Genomic DNA, 19,367 nt, shown 5'->3' on the forward strand with positions numbered 1-19,367 from the left:
ATTGTTATTTTCCAGTTCTCCTGCTGACCTTTTTGAAATTTGGTTTTTGGTTGCTTGTTTCGGAGAATGGCTGGATATTGCAGCAGAACAATTACTGAAGGCTGCTGTAGAACCAGATGCTTTGCTGTGGCTGCTGGCATTTTACTACTGTCCTCAGAATGAAAATCAACAAAGGACTCAAACAATGGTGGGTAATGCAGTGATAGTAAGCAGCAATAAGCAGTCTGTTCATATCTCATTGCTATAAAACAAATACAGCACACCAGATAAATGAAGGGTCTACACTGGAGAAGGTATTGGCTTTACAAGGTCTCCTGGGAATTTTGTTGCAGTGGCAAAGTTGAAAGAGGATTTTTGTTTATTTTCTTACTGACATTTAGAAAACATTTTTCCTCTTTTTAAAGTATATTATATAGATTAGCACCTTCTTGGCTTTCTTTTGGATAACTTGAGCACTTTTAATCAGAAGTAAAACTGCTCTAGGAATGGTATTTCTTAAATGACTGTGTGGCAGAATTCAGCATTCCTGTGTTATGGCATCTTCTGAGAAGGAAACGCAAGAGAAATCACAACAGCAGTTGAAGCACTCTGAATCCTAACCTTGCTCATCTATTCTGGTTTCTCTTATGTATGTTTACAGATTTTTTGGCATGTATGAGATTGTAGCAAGTATGTTTTATTCCCATATGCTAGATTTCTAACAGAAGGAAGCAGTGTTATGACCTCACACACTGTATTGCATGAAGATGTCTGTGTATGCATGAAAGCCTTTAATTTAGACCTGTTATGCAAGTTTGAACTAGCCCAAGCAGTCTGATCTGCAGTGTTCTGCAATATTTTATTTCATTCCTTCCCCCTCCCGCCACCCAGATGGCACTACAAATGCAAGCGCACATCCCAATCAGTTTTAATTTTTTTTTCTCTTGAATTTCTTATAATCTAGGAGTGGGGGTGGAATGTTGGCTGAGCAAAGTTAGGTTGGAGCTACAGTGGGATAAAGAAACCAGGGCTGGTTTTAGAATGCAGTTTTGGGAAAGAAGGCAATACCTAAGCAATAAGCATGAGTGAATGAAACTGAAGGGCTGTTAAGTGCAGATCTATGTAAGGAACATTGTTCTAACTCCAGCACCATAAAATGAAATCACATTGTCCCATATCCAAATCATTTCCCTTTGTGTCCCCGCTATTCTATCAGTTTGTTATTCTGTCATAATGTAAGACAAACTTCAGTGAGAAAAAAGCTTTTCCACTGACAACCCATGTAGTTACTCATCTGTTCCCAGAGGTCTAATATTTCAGTTCATTATGATTTTTTTTCTTTAGTTACTTCAAGTAAGACTTCTTTTTTTTCCCCACAGGTCATGCTACTTCAGAAGCATTCCCACAGTTCATGCAAAGCTTTTGCTTTTAGTTAGATATTTGTTTTTCTTTTAAGTTGTACTTTGGCAGGTTAGCTCTCAGCTCTTTAAAATGGAGTGGTTTTGTCCTCCACACCCTTCACCAGTTAAGGATTAAGATGGGATGGGAACTTCTGGCTGATGCCAGAATGAAGGCAGAGATGAAGGACTTTGCATTCAGCATATTTTTGTGGGGAAAGGTGTGCACTCATGACTTAAGATTTTGTCTTCCTGCTACTTACTTTAGGTTGCAGTTTATATATCAGCAAGAGTGAAAAACATAGGGTTAAAATGATTTAAAGATGAAAAAGTCTACTTTTGCTGTTCACTAGACTTCACTCATGCAGGACTGACTGAATATTCTGCTTCTCAATATTTATTCATTTGGTGGAGTCCTTTTATACCTCTAGACTCAAACACCGGAGGAACAAAATTTGGAGGTTGGTCATAGTAACTTGGCACTAAGAATGAGTCTGCTAGGGTATGTGAGCTCATGGAGCAGAGTATACTACTATCAATCTTCAGTCTCTGGCAAATGGGATGGAGGCACACCAAGAGTAGGATGCACAGAAGGATGAAGCATCTTGAAAAATTCCTGTTACCTTTTTTTAGGTTCTGGTATCATTTGTTGCCTCACATGTAATTGTGGGCGTGATTCAAGAATAACAGCTTTTTCCGACTATTTTATATGGAATTGTTAATAGGGCAGGGATGAGAAAAGCAAGGTTAGGTAAATGACTGAAACAAACTGTCCTAATGAATATGGTTGAGAAACAGGTGTCCTTTTCCTTTGGGTCTGCAGTGGTATATTTTTCCATTGTTCCTGCACTTACTCATTTGTTTTTTTTCTACCAGTTTGTTTGGTTTATTTTTAACATAGAGAACAGAATTGTTGGGATTTAGTTGCTTATAGTTCTTTTTCCATTGTGTAGGTGCCAAAATCTTCTGGTTTCTACTCCCAGTAAAAATTAGTTTTTATTGGCTAACTCAAAAGGTAAAAACATAAGTTGCAAACAACACAGGAAGAAGGAAAAAACTGCATTCTTACCAGAACATTTTATCAGCCAAGGTCAGGTTACATGGGGATTTAATTGATTTGTAGCAGTAATACTGAAATGAGCCCTTGAGGAACCTCTGTTCTTGTTCCCACAATGCAAAAATCTGACCATGTTCTGCTGAGGGACTTTCTCCATTTCCTTTTATTATTGAAAAAGGTCAAATCCTGGCTTGATGCCCTGCCTGCTTAATTTACGAGACCAAAGAAAGTTAAAAAATCCATTCTGTCCACCTCTGTGTGTGTGTGAATCAGTGTAAGAGAAATGTGTACAGCCCTTCCTTCCCTGTTCTTCCTGCTGCTTAAATTCAATCTGTTTTCATGTTTGGGTAGTTTCTGCCAAGAATTCAATTTTCTTTAGTGAATAAATCCAAAGGAAAAATATGATAGCTATGAGCTTTACTCTTCTCTGATCCTGCATTTGTTGAAATTGTTTTCTACAGGTAGAAGCTCAATTAGTCTACAGACATCTAATGATGCTCTTCAGCTGTACAGTCCTTTCTGTCAAAGATCTGGAGGCTGCTGTACACAGTATAATGGATGTAGAGCAGTGTTCTAACCAGCATCTTATAGTACATCTTCTTACCAACTTTTTGCTCTTTTCTTCTGGTGGACATACGATTGCCCAGGAATTTATTTACCATGTAAGTGTTCCTTCCTTTTTTTTCAGCTTAAGTAAAATAGATTTTTTTTTTCTATTTTGAATTTAAGTTCCTACCTCTTAATAAAGAAAACACATAACAGAGAATTAAAGAAGATCATGACTACAACTATACCTAACCTGCTATATACCTATTTAAGCTACAGTCAAAGTATTTTCTTTCTTGACAAGATCTCACTGAAAAGGTTAGTATCCTAACTATACAGCTGCAGAAATAGTTGGAGTAGCTTGCAGTTAAGGGATACCTACAGTTCATTTGCACCTGGCACAGAGAGCATGTGGAAACATTTTGCTTTTCCCAGTTATAAATCACTCCATTATCCAGTTGCTGCAGAGATGATGGAACCGTCTTCTCTCTGTTTTCCATTATGTAAAACAGCTAGTTACTAAGTGTTAGCACTGCTGAGGCAGAAGCTTGGTGCTTTAGCAAAGCCAGAGGGGAAAATGGTGTGATAATTGAGAGGAAAAAAAGAAGGAAGACTGAGAGACTATAACTTAGGGTGTGAAAAAATCTGAAGAGGAATAAAATGTGGGAAGCATGCCACAGTATCTTGCTATTGTTGATGACAGCCCTCAGGTAAATTTGTGCAAACAATAAAATGTGTCTATGTCTCTCAAGATAAATAGTGCTATCTCAGTATGACATTAGGAATTTGTTCCTCTCTAAGACCATACTCTTCTAAGAAGTAGAAGCCTCCTGTGCAAGCAGGTCTAGGGCCAGTGTGTGGTTTTAGCACTTAAAAAGTTTTTCCTTTCAGCAACAGTGTGCTCTTCCATCTGTATAGGGTATATGGCATGTGTAAGGAGTGTGATTTTATGACCCAAGAAACTGGAAACCTATTTTGGTGGTTATTCCTCCTGGCTGACTAAACAGACATCACATTTTTCTGTTTAAGAAGGGCTATGATATTTCTAGCATTTTAGGTGTAAATTCACAAAAGATCAATTTCTTCGTAGCATAAGAACGTAATGATAAAATTAGGAGGGTTGTATGTATTTTCACAGTCTGCTGTTTTTAGTTTCTCTTTTGAGGAGTGTGGCTGTTGAGCAGTGATGCTGTAATATACTAGTCTGCTCTTTAAACCTCTTCAGGAAGACCGAAGGCCGTTTCTTGTTTCTTTCTAGAAAACAGCATAACTACTTTCAAAAATCTGAGTATTCCCCAGTGCAGGGTGGACATGAACTGTTGTAGGCCAGAGTATGTTGGTCTGATTAATTTTGTCTTTCTGTGTAATCATTAATGTGTAGCTAGGCCTTCCATGTGATTTGAAAAGGCCTGGACACAATATATGAAAGGGAGAATGATGCGGAACCAAATTGGGATGCATGGCAGTGGTTTTTGTTAGCATGGTAAACTTTGGGATTAACACAGCAGATAATGTGGTGTAAAGTCCCTCCTGACCTGCAAAATTGCAATTTCGGGTCTTCTCACCCAAAACCTTCATGTGCTTTTAGTTGTTTTCTAAGGAGATGACTTCTAAATGTCTGTCCATTTGTGTTTCTTTTAAAAACTTTTTGACCCCTTGATCTGTTTCACTTAAATTTGAGAGAACAGTAGAAATCTCAGTTTCTCAGCTCCACCAAGATGTATGGAAACAGATGCCTTGGACAGAAGTTGCTTTTGAACCTGACCATCTCAGGTGTTCAGGAGTGATGGCAAATCTGTGGTTTTGATGCAAATATTAATAGAAAATTCTTAGTACTTAGCAACATAATTGCATTATTTCCAATCTTCTCTGTTTCCCTTCAGATTACTGAGACAACTGATACAAGCAAAGAAGTTTGTAGCATTCTTATCCGTACTGCATACAGAATTAACCGTATTGGAGAAGAAGATCAAAGTACTGTGAAGCTGCTGAATGAACTTCTTCAAAAACTAACATTGAAAGTTTAGATTTTTAATGTTGTCTATTTATCAAGCCAACAAATCAGATCTCTATCTAGATGTCAGACTTTCATTAATGTCTTGCACTGCAAGTTACCAAGGGTAGAAAAACAACTACTTAAGCATATCCTGCAACTTTGTATTTCCTCCTTCCTAGATATTTGAAGATAGTCCTTTGTTTGGAAATGTTAACCTTCTAGAACATAACAGTAACAGTAAATAAAATGTTAACCCTCTAGAACATAACAGTAAATATTAAAGATGGTTGCAAATTTTTTCTGAGCACCTTCTTTAACAAGAGACCTCATTTAAATCAGTTCACTCATCTCCTTGTTTATCTGGCTGAGGATCAGTTTTTCTCCCAAATTACACATGATTCTGTTAGCAAATGATATTCAATAGCTTGGTTGGTAAGTTGTTCCTAAAATGTTTTGTTCTATAATTCTGCTTTTATGAAACTAATGATGATCTCAAGTGAGAGTTAGTGATTCATGGTGAATGCACTTTTTGTTCTCAGGAAATCAACAGTGTTTCCTGAATTCTTCAGTTCTTTTTGAAAATGTTTCCAAAGTGAAACTCCTCTCAGATTTGCTAAATTATTTTTTTCAGTACTGCAGCTTTCACAGGACAGTGTTCTCTGCAAAGTACTATACCAACAGCTAGTCTCTCTCAACAGATACTGTGGGTTGAAGGTTGCTTTCAGTAGAGCCTATTTTCAATGTGCCATGACTGATGCTATTGTTTATTTGTTTAAGAAATCTTTTTTTTCATTCAGACAAAATGGCAAGCACAACATAGGCGTAAGGAAACCTTCCAGTTTGAGGGACAAATTTCCTAGAGAGCATATGGTTACAACTCATCTCCTTCCTTTTTGTGTCCAGAAGCAGTTTGCTTACTTCTTTGTTTAGGTCTTTTGTCTCATGCAAAGAGCATGGACAAGGAGCAATGGCCTACTGTTTTACCCTTAGGAAAGTATTTGTCTCAGGAAGTTTTGTGAAACTTTTTTTAGCTTAACTAGGAAAAAAAGCATAGAGAAAAGTAATGACAGAGGATCTTAACTCTGTCTTGGTTTCAGCTGGGATAGAGCTAGTTTTTCTTCTTAGTAGATAGAATAGTGCTGTGTTTTCGATTTCAGTATGGGATTTGGTATGAGAAAAATGTTGATAAGGCACTGATGTTTTTAGCTGTTGCTAAGAAATCAAGGACTTTTCAACTTCCCATGTCTTGCTAGTGCGCAGGTGCACTACAAGCTGGGAGGGAGCACAGCCAGAGCAACAGACCCAAATTGACCAATGGAATATTCCATATCATACAGCATCATGCTCAATATATAAATGAAGGTTGGCCGGGAAGCTGTCTCTCTCTTCCAGGATCATGGTTGTGGCATTTTCTCTCCTCTGGGATCACTAGCTGGGAACGGGCTGGGCAGCAGTTGGCAGGTGGTGAGCAATTTCATTGTGCATTACTTGTTTCTATATTCTATTATTATTATAATTATTATTTTATTTTATTTCAATTATTAATTTGTTTTTATTTCAACCTACGAGTCTCCTTACCCTTACCTCCCCCAATTCTCTCCCCCATCCCTGGGAGTGGGGGAGGGTGAGCAAGCGGCTGTGTGGTGTTTGGCTGATGGCTGGGTTTAAACCACAAGAGTCTTTTCAGTAACAAGTTTTCATGCATTACCTGGCTTTAATGTCAACACTTGTGCTATGTTCAAAGATGCTACTTGGAATACTCTTCTTGCATATAAAATCAGAGGCATGTATCTTAAATTTACACAGCTTTCTGAAGGTAGCACTTGTTTTTGAGCAAGGGAAAAGGAAAACAATGTACTTAGTGTCTCTTGGCTGTAAGAAGTGGAAAGATATTTTCTGTAATGCTGTTGACTGATTTCTTACAATTTTATTCCCAGTGAGTCATACTGGTCCAAATTACAGAAGTTACATGTCCTCTCGGTCACTTTGTTAATGTTTGTAATATTTGATTCCAGCATATGAAGAAATAGTAATGTATGTCTGTCAAGAAAGGTTTTTTTTTCTCTTTTTGGATTAAAAATATTTCTGAATGAAAAATCAGAAAGAGATGTTGCAATTTTTCAGTTGTTGATAGCCACACATTTCTGAAAAAGACATATCAAGCAACACAGTTTCCTATTCCCTCACTATCATACTGAAAAGCATGGGATTAAACTAAATTATTTGTTGATCACAAACTGAGGTATTTGTCTAGTGGGAACACATGTGGAGTGCTCTACCTAGAATGACAAATAATCTAAAATTTGTCTCCAAAGGAAGAATGATTTTTTTTTTTGCTTTAATTTCTAATCCAGTTGTTGGATGTGAGATTCTGTGGCTGTCCTTAAATTCTCCCCATATTACAACTATTTGTAATTTTAACTACTTAAAAAAAAAAATTGGCAAAGAGTTGCAATATATGATTCTTGCAGATTTCTTAGGTGAATTATATGGGTATTATATGTATATTGCAGTTGTTGGAGATGAATTTGTAATCATCCTTGCACAGTGCAGCCTTTTTTTTTTCCCCACCAACAAAGTGCATAAAAATTTTTCTAACTTTCTTAAACTCAATATCCTGTTAAATACTGATAAGTCAGTTCAAGCAGGAAGGAAGTGTGCAGTGAAGGCAGAAAGAACAAAAATTAGTAGTGAATTGGTACATTCTTTTGCCTGTGTTTGGCTTCTACTAAGAAGTACTGCATGATTTAAATATTACAAGGAGGGTTTGCTTGTTTCAGGAGGCTTTAAGGAAGAGACTTAATTGATGTTATCTGTAACTTTAAAAAGATACATCTGTACTGGTGTTCTTTTTGCTTTATTTAGCACAGTTGTTAAAATCTTTGTACTTCTTTTTCCTTGCTCTTTCACAGTGCTTGAGTTATGATCTAATTTAGATATAAACCATGATTTTGTGGCATGTTGAAGCTACTTTTGTCAGTTTGCCAGTGGAAGGCAGCAGTGTGAGTTGGTAGATACGAGTAATGGAAGATTTCTCATGTGGTGACTACTGCATTATCCAGCTAACATGCGTCTTCTCTGTAATCACTGCTTTCTGGAAAAGTTCTTTGGAGCCTTCAGGCCTGTACTTTCATGCAGAACCAGCTGATGAGTCCTGAAATCAGGCTTGAAGTAGCTTGTTCCCTCCCCTCCAATCTCCACATCAGCACACACCCTAATCCTGGACATTATACTGAATATAGATAGCTTTTCAAAATTTTTCTGCTTCAAGGAGTTGTTTTGAGTGAGAATACAAACAGTAAATTTGACTTAATTTGTTGACGATGCTTCTTTCCACTCTAAGATTGCTAAATTACAGCTTTTCTAATTCTGCAAGCTTTCCAGCATGGGGCTGGGTGGTTTCTGTGAATTTTCTTCAGAAAAAAGCCACTTCTGTAGCTTCCATTCAACCAAGATCTTAGTACAGTGCATATACAAAGCAGAATACATTTATTTTGTGAGGTATGGTAGGAACAGGTATGTTACCAGGTATTGCAGTTTAGCTAACTAGTAGTAACATGTTCATCTGTTACTTATGGGATTTGTGATAAGTTTGCATACCCACAGCATTGTAAATGCAAAGAGGTATTAATAGAAAGTCAGTCTGAAGATGCAAGTGAGTTAATATTAGTTTTGGTAAGTTAGCATTCATGCCATGGTGGTATATGTTTGGCTTGGGGTTGGTTTTAGGGGGATACAATCCCCAAAAATTCTGAAGTATTATACAAGTTTAGGATGAAAAGTCTAGCAAAAATGACTTGCAATTATTAAACTGAACACTACTAAAACAGGTTTACTCCATTTCTTTGCAGTATTATCCAATGACAGAATAAAATGCTAATGTTCTTTGTGAGTGAATAATGTCATGCTAATTAAAATCTAGCTTTTCTTGTGATATAAGAAGGGTGTAGGAAGGTGAGAAATTATGACCCTGGAATATTATGGGAGGAGTCCTCCACCAGAGCATGTTTTTGAATCCATGTTTTCATACTTTTCAGACAGTCTGCAGTGGCTTTGTTATGCAATCAGCATGTTTTGCTGGGCAACACCAGAAGTTAAACCACACAGCTGAATTAGCTGGTGCTAGAGGCAGCGCTCTAGCACTTAATTCATAGCAGTATTCTCATGTAGGCTTGTTTAAGTCCACCTACCTCTCTGGCAAGTTGTTCCTACTCGTGATACAATTTTTCCTTAAATGCTTGCCTGGATTTAAAAGATATGCTTGTGGTAGCGATTTCATTTGCTGCCTTAGCAAGAGTAGCTTATTCTGGGAATTTGCTGTTAGGTGGTCTGTTCACTAGTGAATGCCAGAAAAGCGTTTCCCTTGCTTGCATTGGCCATCTTCCTTTAACCAGCTGTCTGGCTGCTGGGAGGGAATAAACCTCAGGAGCCACTTCTGATAGCTTAAGTGTGCTCACAGTGACTGGGTCCTTTTAGTGGCCAGGAACCAGCTAAGGATAGGCATTGGATTGCCATCAGCCACTGAAACAAAAATGTGAAATGTCAGCTGGCTGTAGCTGAGTTGTAGCAATATACTTAATAGGCATTGATTGTACCTTAGTTTGCATTTTATATTCTTGCATGTGTGTGAAGGGAGAGAGAGTGAGAAGGAAGAAAAAACCAAACACGTTAAAACTCTGTTGCAGAAATTTAGCTGTGATTTTTATATTCAATTTAATTGCAGTACTGACAGGATTAGGAAATAACAATTCCGTAGAAGACAGTCAACCTGAACATCAACAAGTAGCAGAAAAAAATCCAGCAATACTAGGTCTTTAATAGGTCTGCACATTTAACTAACTTCCCATCTCTTAACAAATCTTGCTACTTTAAATGCATGTTTCATAACTTCTGTATTATGTTAGATGATGGACTCATTTCATAAAAAAGCGATCCCTCAGTAACAATGACCCTCTCTGCTATTATTCTGAATAAAAATGTTAGGCCCATGAACTTTTGCAGATGCATACTGTCATCTTGAAAAGATCACATTTTTACATACTCTTGACCATAATGAAGAGTTCCTCTTAGTTATTGACTTTCTGAATTACGCTGTCCTTGAGATTTCCCACGTGTATGTGCCAAATCAGCCTGTGTGTACAGTTTAGTCACTTGCCGTTTTGACTTTATTTCTTAGCTTGTGGGTTTATTTTGAGGCTCCCAAAACAGGTGCATGCAATGTTATTTGCATGCTACTGTTAAACATTCCCTTAATATTTCACATATGAGAAAGCAGCTTTGTTCTAATGATGCAGTAATTTCTACTGCATATAAGTTGTCTAAAGGTAGAACTTCCTTTTATTATTCCAAAATAATTTCTAATGGTAGGGGAAGGTATGAATTTCCCATCTGTATTATCATTCCCTGTAGAGCCTACCAGTAAGTGTTTAAGTGCTTTTAATCTCATGATTGTGCTGCGCTTCCGTATCAACTTGAGATGTCTGCAAATAGAGAGAGAAAAGCCAGTATCAAATTCCACTGAAGAGGAGAGAAGCCCTGAAATTTGCTACAGAATTAATTCTGAAGATGGAAATTAATGGTATGTGTGTCTGTGAATTCAGGCATTATCTGTGAGTTTCTAGTAGGCAGGATCATTACCACCTTTTCTGGAGACATGACAAAAATACATGTCTCCATAGACCACTAAATTTCTTCTTCATATTGCAAAAACCACTATTATGTTTCAACTTCTTTTTCTTGTGGGTTTGCTTCTTTGCTAAAACACAAATTATCAGTGTTGAGCAGTACACTGTATAGCATACTTTTAGGGCCAGACTGAATTGCTGTAGTTGCTTGCCTTGGCCTGCTTGACATAGGCCATGAAAGGATACTGAGCAAATGTCAAGCCTAAACCTTGCAATTAAGCTATAACATCCCTCTTGGAAAGACAATTCTGTTGGGATTTAAAGGTTTCAGATAACAGCTGTTGACTTTTTCATCATAGCTTTTGTAATCATCTTTTCAATAGTTCTGCTTCTGCTTGCTGTATTGGCAGAGCCAGCTCTCAGATGCAGTTACTCTTTGGGCAGAAGCATTGCCTTTTCTTTCTCTTCCCCCTCTCTACCTTTCTACCCCAGATCCAAGATGAATGTAGGTATGATCCATAATGGGTTTCTAGGAGAAAGTGAGTCAAGCAACCAAAACCAGCTGGTTTTTGCTAGGCTAAGTTAGGTAATGGTGCAAGTCATCCAGTGTACCTGTCAGGGAAGATGAAGATACGTGTCAGCCCCTGTGTGTCCCTATGTGTGTGATGCCAGCTCTGCTTCCAGGCACTACCCTAGTACATATTTTAGTATGTTGATTACTGTTAATTTGCACCCATAAAGTTAGTTTATTTTTAGTAAGATTCACTTTGTTCTGATGATCTGTTCTGCCTTTCCAGCAGCTGAGCTGGAGACAGTATTTCCTCTTTTACCTCTTCTGTGTGGGTAGACAGGCTGTACAAATGGTAGATCCAGTCACTTTATTTTTTTAATTTTATTTTTAAGATCGAATACCCCAAAGTTATGCAAATGTCATAGAATGAAGTTGAAGAACTTGCATATAAGATCACATATGAGCTGAATATCTGTTTTTTCTACTGAGATCCTTCACATACATACTTCTGTCTAACCACACAGCAGTCTCTAAGTCAGCTGTTCCCTGCCCTGATTTCTTCAGACTTGACAAACTTAATTGTCATAGAATATTGAAAGAGGAAGAGAGTTTGGTATTATAGCCATGTTGTCTCCCCTCTGTTTCAAAAATCAGGCATTTGAACAGCCCAGTAATTGTATGCCACTTCAACAGTAACTCTACTTTGGGACAGTTATTCAAATATATTGCAGAGTCTGGCACTCCATATGTATTTAAAGAAAATATGAAAAGGATTGCCACATGACATCCTGTTGTGGTGCCACTTTTATAATTTTCCTATCAATTCAGTTTTCTTTTGTGAATCTGAAAGTTCAGCTCTGATTTTTCAGACATTTCACAGAGTAAGCTCTGCCTTCCTGACTACACTGGCAGCAGCAGGTCCTCACCACCTCTAAAACAGTCTTTACTAGCTGTGTTTCAACCCCAGTCTTTACTAGCTGTGTTTCAAGACAGAGAGGGGAATAATTTTTGGTGAGTTTGTTTCTTACTTATTATAAACCTTTGGTTTTGGTGCTGGATGCTCAATGCTAAAAATACACCAACTTTTAGCACTGACCTTCGTTCTGTGGTGTAGAGCAATTGCTTTTGTCAGCATCACATCTATCCTACAGCTGATGCTGGCATTACTAGATGTTGGTAAAAGAGAATCAGCTAGCTTAAGATGTAAGTAAGACTTTGGTCCTACTGTTTTCTTAGTATGATTGCTTCCTAATTTCCACTCTTCCCTTCCAGGTATCACGTGGGAAACCCATGCATTCCTGTGATTTGACTGAAGAAAAGGAGAGGCAAGTGCTAAGGTAGAAGGTGCGTATAGAAACCATAAAGTATCAGTAGATGGGCTTACTTGTTTTTGCATAAAATGTACAACCTTGTGAGTGATTATTCATCTGACACTTCATCTCTGTTAAAAAAAAAAAAAAAGTTCAGCATTTATGTGATGTAGGTGCATTTTTTTAATATTCAAGCAAACAGGGACAATTTTTTGCCTCAACTAAAATTGGGAGCTTAACTAAAAAGCCTTCCTGGGGTCAAAAGGAACAGGAGATGATAATGAGCTTAAGGGCAGTTTCAGCACAAGTGGTGCTAATGACAACATCTTAACATCAGTATTGCAGAATAATATTGCTGTATTACTGAAGGGAACAAGAGAGAATTCAAAATGAATGATGATGCCATGGCTGTAGGGAAGGGGCATGTGAAAGGCAGAATGAGGGAGGAAGGGTCTCACATTTTACATTAGGGAACAAGAAAAAGGACTAGCATTTTTCAGATGTAAAATTGAGTAAATTGGAATGAAATTTTAATTGATTACGCTTGGCAGGTGTTTCAGGTACACCAAGAGGCATCTGGACAGGCTGTATTGATGAGCTGAGGCCAGTTGTATGAGGTTCAACAAGTCTCAGTGCCGGGTCCTGCACTTGGGTCACAACAACCCCATGCAACACTACAGGCTTGGGGAGGAGTGGCTGGAGAGCTGCCCAGCGGAAAAGGACTGGGGGTGTTGATTGACAGCCGGCTGAACACAAGCCAGCAGTGTGCCCAGGTGGCCAAGAAGGCCAGCAGTATCCTGGCTTGTGTCAGAAATAGTGTGGCCAGTGGCACTAGGGAAGTGATTGTCCCCCTGTACTCAGCACTGGTGAGGCCGCACGTTGAATACTGTGTTCAGTTTTGGGCCCCTCACTACAAGAGAGACACTGAGGTGCTGGAGCATGTCCAAAGAAGAGCAACAAAGCTGGTGAAGAGTCTTGAGCACAAGTGTTATGTGGAGTGGCTGAGGGAACTGGAGTGGTTTAGCCTGAAGAAAAGGCTGAGGGGAGACCTTATCACTCTCTACAACTACCTGAAAGGAGGTTGTAGTGAGGTGGGTGTTGGTCCCAGGTAACAAGCAATGGACAAAAGGAAATGGCCTCAAGCTGCACCAGGCGAGATTTAGATTGGGTATTAGGAAATACTTCTTCACTGAAAGGGTTGTCAAACATTGCAGCAGGCTGCCCAGGGAAGTGGTTAAGTCATCATCCCTGGAGATATTTAAAAGATGTGTAGATGTGGCACTTAGGAACATGGTTTAGTGGTGGACTTGGCAGTGTTAGGTTAACAGTTGGACTTGATGATCTTAAAGGTCTTTTCCAACCTAAATGATTCTATGATTCCGAGAGATAGATGCAGAATGGCTGCTGACACACTGTAATTTTTAATTTAGTTTTGTGTTTGCAAGTGTGGACTGTAAGGGGGTACAGTTGTAAAGCAGATAGCTATTACTACCAAATATAAAAACAACTGAAGAACAAAGTTAGATGATACTATGATGTAACAACGTACAGTTAACATGAGGTTAAAAAAAAACCCGCACACTTGTTTCTGTGTAGTGGATGATGACCACTGTCCTTTCAGAATTAAAGATGGTGCCAAGCACCAGCTTCTCAAACTAGCCTGTTTAGATCTAGCAACATCTAGTCAAGATGGCTGGGGATGATGCTAGTGGCAAAACAGACACCATTGGCTCATGAATAAAACGTCCCAGAGTTTCAGGAGAGAGTCCCAATGCTCAGATACTGCAAGCCCAGAGGAAAAGCCTGGAAGTAGTAGGAGAAACAGCTTTTTTCAGAGATGAGTGAAGTGAGCTACCTTAACCAAGGGTTACAATGATGTCTAGCTGCTCAGAGGCATGAGAGAGGACAGCAGAGTGGTCATCTCTACAAGGGGGGGCAATAAGCAAAACCAGGCTTTTGCATGGTAATACTGTGGGCATTACTGCTGGGGTACTGTGCTAATACAAAGTGATGCTCAGCTGAAAATTAAGTTCCGTTTTGTGATGCATACATTATCATGAAAAAGCAAATCTTTACACAACTGCAATTTCTGCATGCCTTTAAATAACAGTTATAACAAATGCCTGTTCTTCTGGCAGTGATAAGCAGCATGAATCAGGCCCTGAATTTTGTGCAGAACATACGCACTCAGTTTTACTCACAGTAAATGGACAAATGCAGTTTATCTCCCAAGCACTGTGGAAATGTCTCAATTTCTTTATTCACTGGCATATTTCATGGCAGAAAATGTCACCCTGACAGCAAGGTAAATTTTTGAAATAATTTTTGCAATATGTTGTGCCCACAGAAACAAGGGAACATATCCATGTTAGTGTATACATTCACTTCAGTATTTGTATGTGCCTAAACTCAGTCTACTTGTGGTGAAGTACTAGATGAGTCAGGCTTCTCTTTTTGGTTGCTTCCTTGTCCTTTCTTGTAATTAATTTTTTTTTTTTGACTACTAGTCTGGCCGTCAAAGATTGGGGCCAAGAACAGAAATGCACTTACATGTCTGTTAAAATCTTTGCCCATTGTAGAAGACATCAAACCAGACTCACGAATACCAGGAATTGTAGCACCAAGATAGGTATTTTATAGTTTTAAAAGATCACAAAATGTATTGATTTAATTTTTAGATATTTAGAATTAGTGTCCTGGAACAAGGTTTGCAGTGAATTAGACTAAGGTTTTGTGGTCAGTATGTGGGTTTATGTCAAATGGTAGCCTTGCTATAAAAGTACCTTATTATGAGAGTATATTGTACATATTATGAGAGTATGCTTTGGTCAGAGGAAAATACCATTAAGTTGCAGATGTAAAATTTGAATGTTCTTAGGTAATTCATATACAACTACTCCTGACTCTTAAATTATGAGTATGGAAAGACAAACCTGTGAAGGCATGGAAACGTCTCCCTGTTCAGGCACAAAAGCCAAGACAGCAGTGCCATACAGCACAACAGTCTGTAACATGCGACTCACTGCGTTTGTGCACCAGCATTGCAGCATGTGCAGGACCCACCACTGCCCACCACCACCTGCCTGCAGCATAGGGGGGCCTGGGGGTGATCAGTCCTGAAAGGTGTGGGGTTTCCAGATATTTCCAGTCCAGTTTCTGCATGGGAAGAATCAACTCGGAAGCAGTAAAGCCTTTGGCACATAATGGCACACTGTAACTTAGCTGCTTGTTCATTTTTACAAAGGTGTAATGGTTTCTTCCCGCATCCTTATGTATGCAGAGGAGCCTACACCTGCAAACTCTTAACAGAACAGCTAAAATTTTCTGTAATAAAAATACTAGTTCTCAAGAATTTCATCAGCTGTGGAGATAAACGCTAGCTGCAGTGTTCTGCATGATACATTATCATGGCCTAGATCTATAGAACTTCTGTTTTGTTTTTGTAACATCTTTTTTCATAGTGCTTGTTATGTGTCAGAAATCCCTATAGGCTCCTTATGACTTGAGTCCTACTTGTTTCCTCAACCCTCCTGCTTGCTCAGACTGCATTTCTGGCTAGACCTGTTGTTTCCAGGCTAGACGTTTTTCCTTCCCTCTTACGTGTGAGGAATGGGCAGTAGGGTACAGCTAATTTCCTCCTAAAGGAGAAAGCACAGAGCCAGCAGCAACTGCAAACACCTCCCAGCAAAGCTGAAGACAGAAGACAAAGCGGAGGACCTGCTGTCAGCAAAACAGTATGTTTTACTCTGTGTTTGTAGCAGCAAGTGTATGACCAGGAATGCATCTCCTCTGAGGGGGCAAGATCACCCTCCCATTATGGTCTACCTTTACTCTGAAGAAGTGACCCAGTAAGCGGCATAGGAAAATAGATGCTGATCCTTGCTGAACCATACAGATACAGTTTTAGCTGAATCTGAGATTAATTTTTACAGTTAAAAGTTACATCCAGGAAAGAATCAGTGAGATCCTAGCCAGCTGCTGGCCTAATGAAGTAAGTGGGAGACAATCCAGCCTTCTGCATTAGGCTTTCTAATGCAATCCAAAGTAAAATATACCACTCTAGAAAGGACTGAACTAGGGATGGGAGAAGAAAACAAGCAAAATGCTTTATTTTATTCAGAGGGGGCTGACTACGAAATAGAAGTAGAATGAAACCTAAGCGGGGCAAGGACACATCTATGTGAAGGCCTGTACTTATCACAGCCACGTACATTGATATGTAAATATATGTTAGCCATGAAGTCTTAGCTTTCACCTTGGAAGAGAGATTTAATGTCATGGCATTTCTGCCACTTTCCCAAATGCCTGACTATGCTTAAGAACAAACAACTTAACAAATGGGCAGCTTCACTGTTTTTTTATATGTTGACAATCAAGTCTGGATAGAGGTATCATTTGATAAAACATCACTTCCAGTAATGATTTTAATTACAATAAGTTTGGAAAAGGATTCTTTTGTTTGCTTTTATTTACTATAATTAGAATCTACAACTTCCTCCTCTCAGGAAATTAATATGGAAACACCCACCTTGGAAGAATCTTGAGTAAAATGAACAGTAACACTATTTTTTCCTGCTGAGCTTTCAGTAGGGCCTACTCAAATCTTAAATAATTAAATGATACTTCATACGGTTCACTCCCAGAACTTTTTACATGAATCAGAAGGATTTTATACTAATGGTAATGCTTATCATGTTAATGAAGCTACCACACAATACATACAGGAGTCTCCTTTCTTACTTCTGATGAGTTACGGTGACCTTTAGCTTCCTTCTTAATCTGGAGCCTCACTCTATTTAGCAATGCTTGCAGTAGCAACACAAGGCCATACAAACCCAAATACAGGGCAAGGCTGCCACCTCTTTGCCATTTTTGTAGGTTGTTTGGTGTTGGTGGGTTTTTCCGGTTCATTTTCTCAGTTGCTACAATGCATGATGGGTCACAAAGTTGCCGTGAGGGAAATCAATGTTCATGTTAATAATGCTGAGACAGACTGGAACAGCTGTAGCAAGCAAAATAAACTACTGCTGTGCTCAATATTTTTAAAAAGGTAGGAAAAGTAAATTGTTTTTAAGGAACAAAAATTTGGTGATATCTGCGAATGTGTGGAATGTCTTACCTACCATGTAGTTTTAACAGTACTGGCTCTGAACAGGCTTAAACACATTTAATTTCTGGGTGTCTTGAGCAAACACCTTATCCAGATCTGGTTTCATTCCCTCACACAGTGGAAAAGGCAAAAAGCAAGCTGGTTTCCTTTGCTGGCCTTTGCAGAAAACCCTGTGAAATGAACCTTAACTCTTCTATGCACAGGACCTCTTAACAACTACATCTGTGAGTGTAACTACATTAGAAATCACTGTGGTATCTGAGTGCATTCTTGGACAATTTCCTAACTCTTGCTGCATTTAGAAGAAGTTGCTGTGTCCCATAATTCAGGTATTGACACTGTGTGCCTGGAAGGGGGGAGAGCGGAAAATGTAGTGAGGTAAAGAGGAACTGTACTCTTTGGACTGAAGTCACTGCTGAGGCAGGCTCTTACTTTAGATTCTGAGCACAAGAACTTTAGAAAAAATAATTACCATGTTTAATTTTTCTTGGTAATATCCATTAACTAGTAACTTTCAGCTGCTTCTCTCCTACTGCAACAGCAGGAAAGGGGTCATTCTTTTTGCTAATTTTGTAAATTAACATTGGACCACTGTGCACTGGAAAGACTACACATACTTGAAAAAAAGTATTTATTTTTGCAAGAGTATTTGATGTAAAACAATAGCGTACAAAGTAAATATGCTCACAGATTTTTGTGTTTTAAATTCTTACTCTCTAAAAGGAACAATTAAGATGTTGTCTGATCAGTGGAGCAGTATATTCCTAGGAAAGAAGAGCTACACTTGACATGTCACTGTGCAAAAGGAGCAGCAGAAGGTATGGAAGACATTTTCAGAAAATGTAAGGTCTGACGTTTCTGGTAAAAGTTAATCTAAACAAGACAGAGAGAGAATGCTGATCTTTGTTTTTCCGTAAGTCCCGTCCTCTCACCAGGATGATTGGTCACTTTTCACAGATTATTTCCATTTCCGATTAACGTCCCCAGCCCCAATTTTATATTGGCTTTTTAATTTGGCATAGAAGTTACAAACAAAATTTTAAGTACAGAATAGAGTTTCATTGAATTTCAGAGATTACTAATGCTGGCCAAATTACTGGAGTGCATAAAATAGCTCAAATCGAGAGTCCTTGGCATCTGCAAACTGGAATGGTTATATCACCAAAGACCAAGGATAAACTCTCAATCTCTTGTATTAAAGAACTACCTAAAGCCACAGTAACGTGTGTGTGTGTGTAGTTTGTTTTGTGCATGTGTGTTCTTGGTTACAGTGAGCCTCTGGAAGACATAAATACTGAGAGGTAAATGTTCTGTCAGCTGATTGTTTTAGCAGTCACATAATCCTTCCTTTGATGTCTTGGGTCAGTGAAATCCTAGTACCATCGAGGTTTAGTAGAAGATATATTAAAAGATTTTCTCTGTGATCTTTCCTGCAATGGAAACAGCAGTAAAAGTTATTACTCTGTCATGGTAAAGGAGTATCTGTGCATTCTTGACTGTCCCAGCTTTCCAAATAGAGTTATTTTTTAGGTTACCAGTAGAGCATAACTGTGGTTACAGAGTTAACAATGATCTCTTGATTTCTAGAGCTACCACAACAAGGTCTGGAGAAGATGGGGAAGATCCACAGTGCAAGCACATTCTCTGGGTTATTAGCAGGTTACTCTGAAAATAATGCTGGAAGTCAGTTACCAGAGCAACACCGTGTGATGTGCTACATATCTACATACCTTCCCATCTTAAACCAACAGTTCTCTAAACAGCTTTTCCACCTTAGGCCATTTAATGTTTAACATCAGGACATCATAATATATACTAATTCAGGTTTTGAGAGAAA

At 38.6% G+C, this 19,367-nt stretch overlaps 2 protein-coding genes across 12 annotated transcripts in view; one reads left to right on the forward strand and one right to left on the reverse strand.

The window, feature by feature from the left end:
• FANCC (FA complementation group C) overlaps window positions 1–5,274 on the forward strand; it is an 89,186-nt gene extending 83,912 nt beyond the window's left edge. For 2 of the 3 annotated variants that reach the window (XM_074813389.1, XM_074813386.1), the window contains 3 exons: window positions 16–187; window positions 2,895–3,095; window positions 4,863–5,274. In XM_074813389.1, the coding sequence (XP_074669490.1) occupies window positions 16–187; window positions 2,895–3,095; window positions 4,863–5,006 (517 nt within the window). In that variant the 3' untranslated portion in view covers window positions 5,007–5,274. Of the gene's footprint in view, window positions 1–15; window positions 852–2,894; window positions 3,096–4,862 lie in introns of those variants that run through there. The other variant, XM_074813387.1, reaches the window with a different exon arrangement.
• AOPEP (aminopeptidase O (putative)) overlaps window positions 1–19,367 on the reverse strand; it is a 234,917-nt gene that overhangs the window by 4,504 nt on the left and 211,046 nt on the right. For 7 of the 9 annotated variants that reach the window (XM_074813375.1, XM_074813380.1, XM_074813381.1 and 4 more), the window contains one exon: window positions 18,145–18,960. The exons of 1 other annotated variant lie outside the window; for it this stretch is intronic. The gene's annotated coding sequence lies outside the window, so the exon portion shown is untranslated. Of the gene's footprint in view, window positions 1–12,494; window positions 12,552–18,144; window positions 18,961–19,367 lie in introns of those variants that run through there. One more of the 9 variants, XR_012621749.1, reaches the window with a different exon arrangement.

The sequence above is a fragment of the Strix aluco genome, chromosome Z (assembly GCF_031877795.1).
Source record: "Strix aluco isolate bStrAlu1 chromosome Z, bStrAlu1.hap1, whole genome shotgun sequence".
Lineage (NCBI taxonomy): Eukaryota > Metazoa > Chordata > Aves > Strigiformes > Strigidae > Strix > Strix aluco.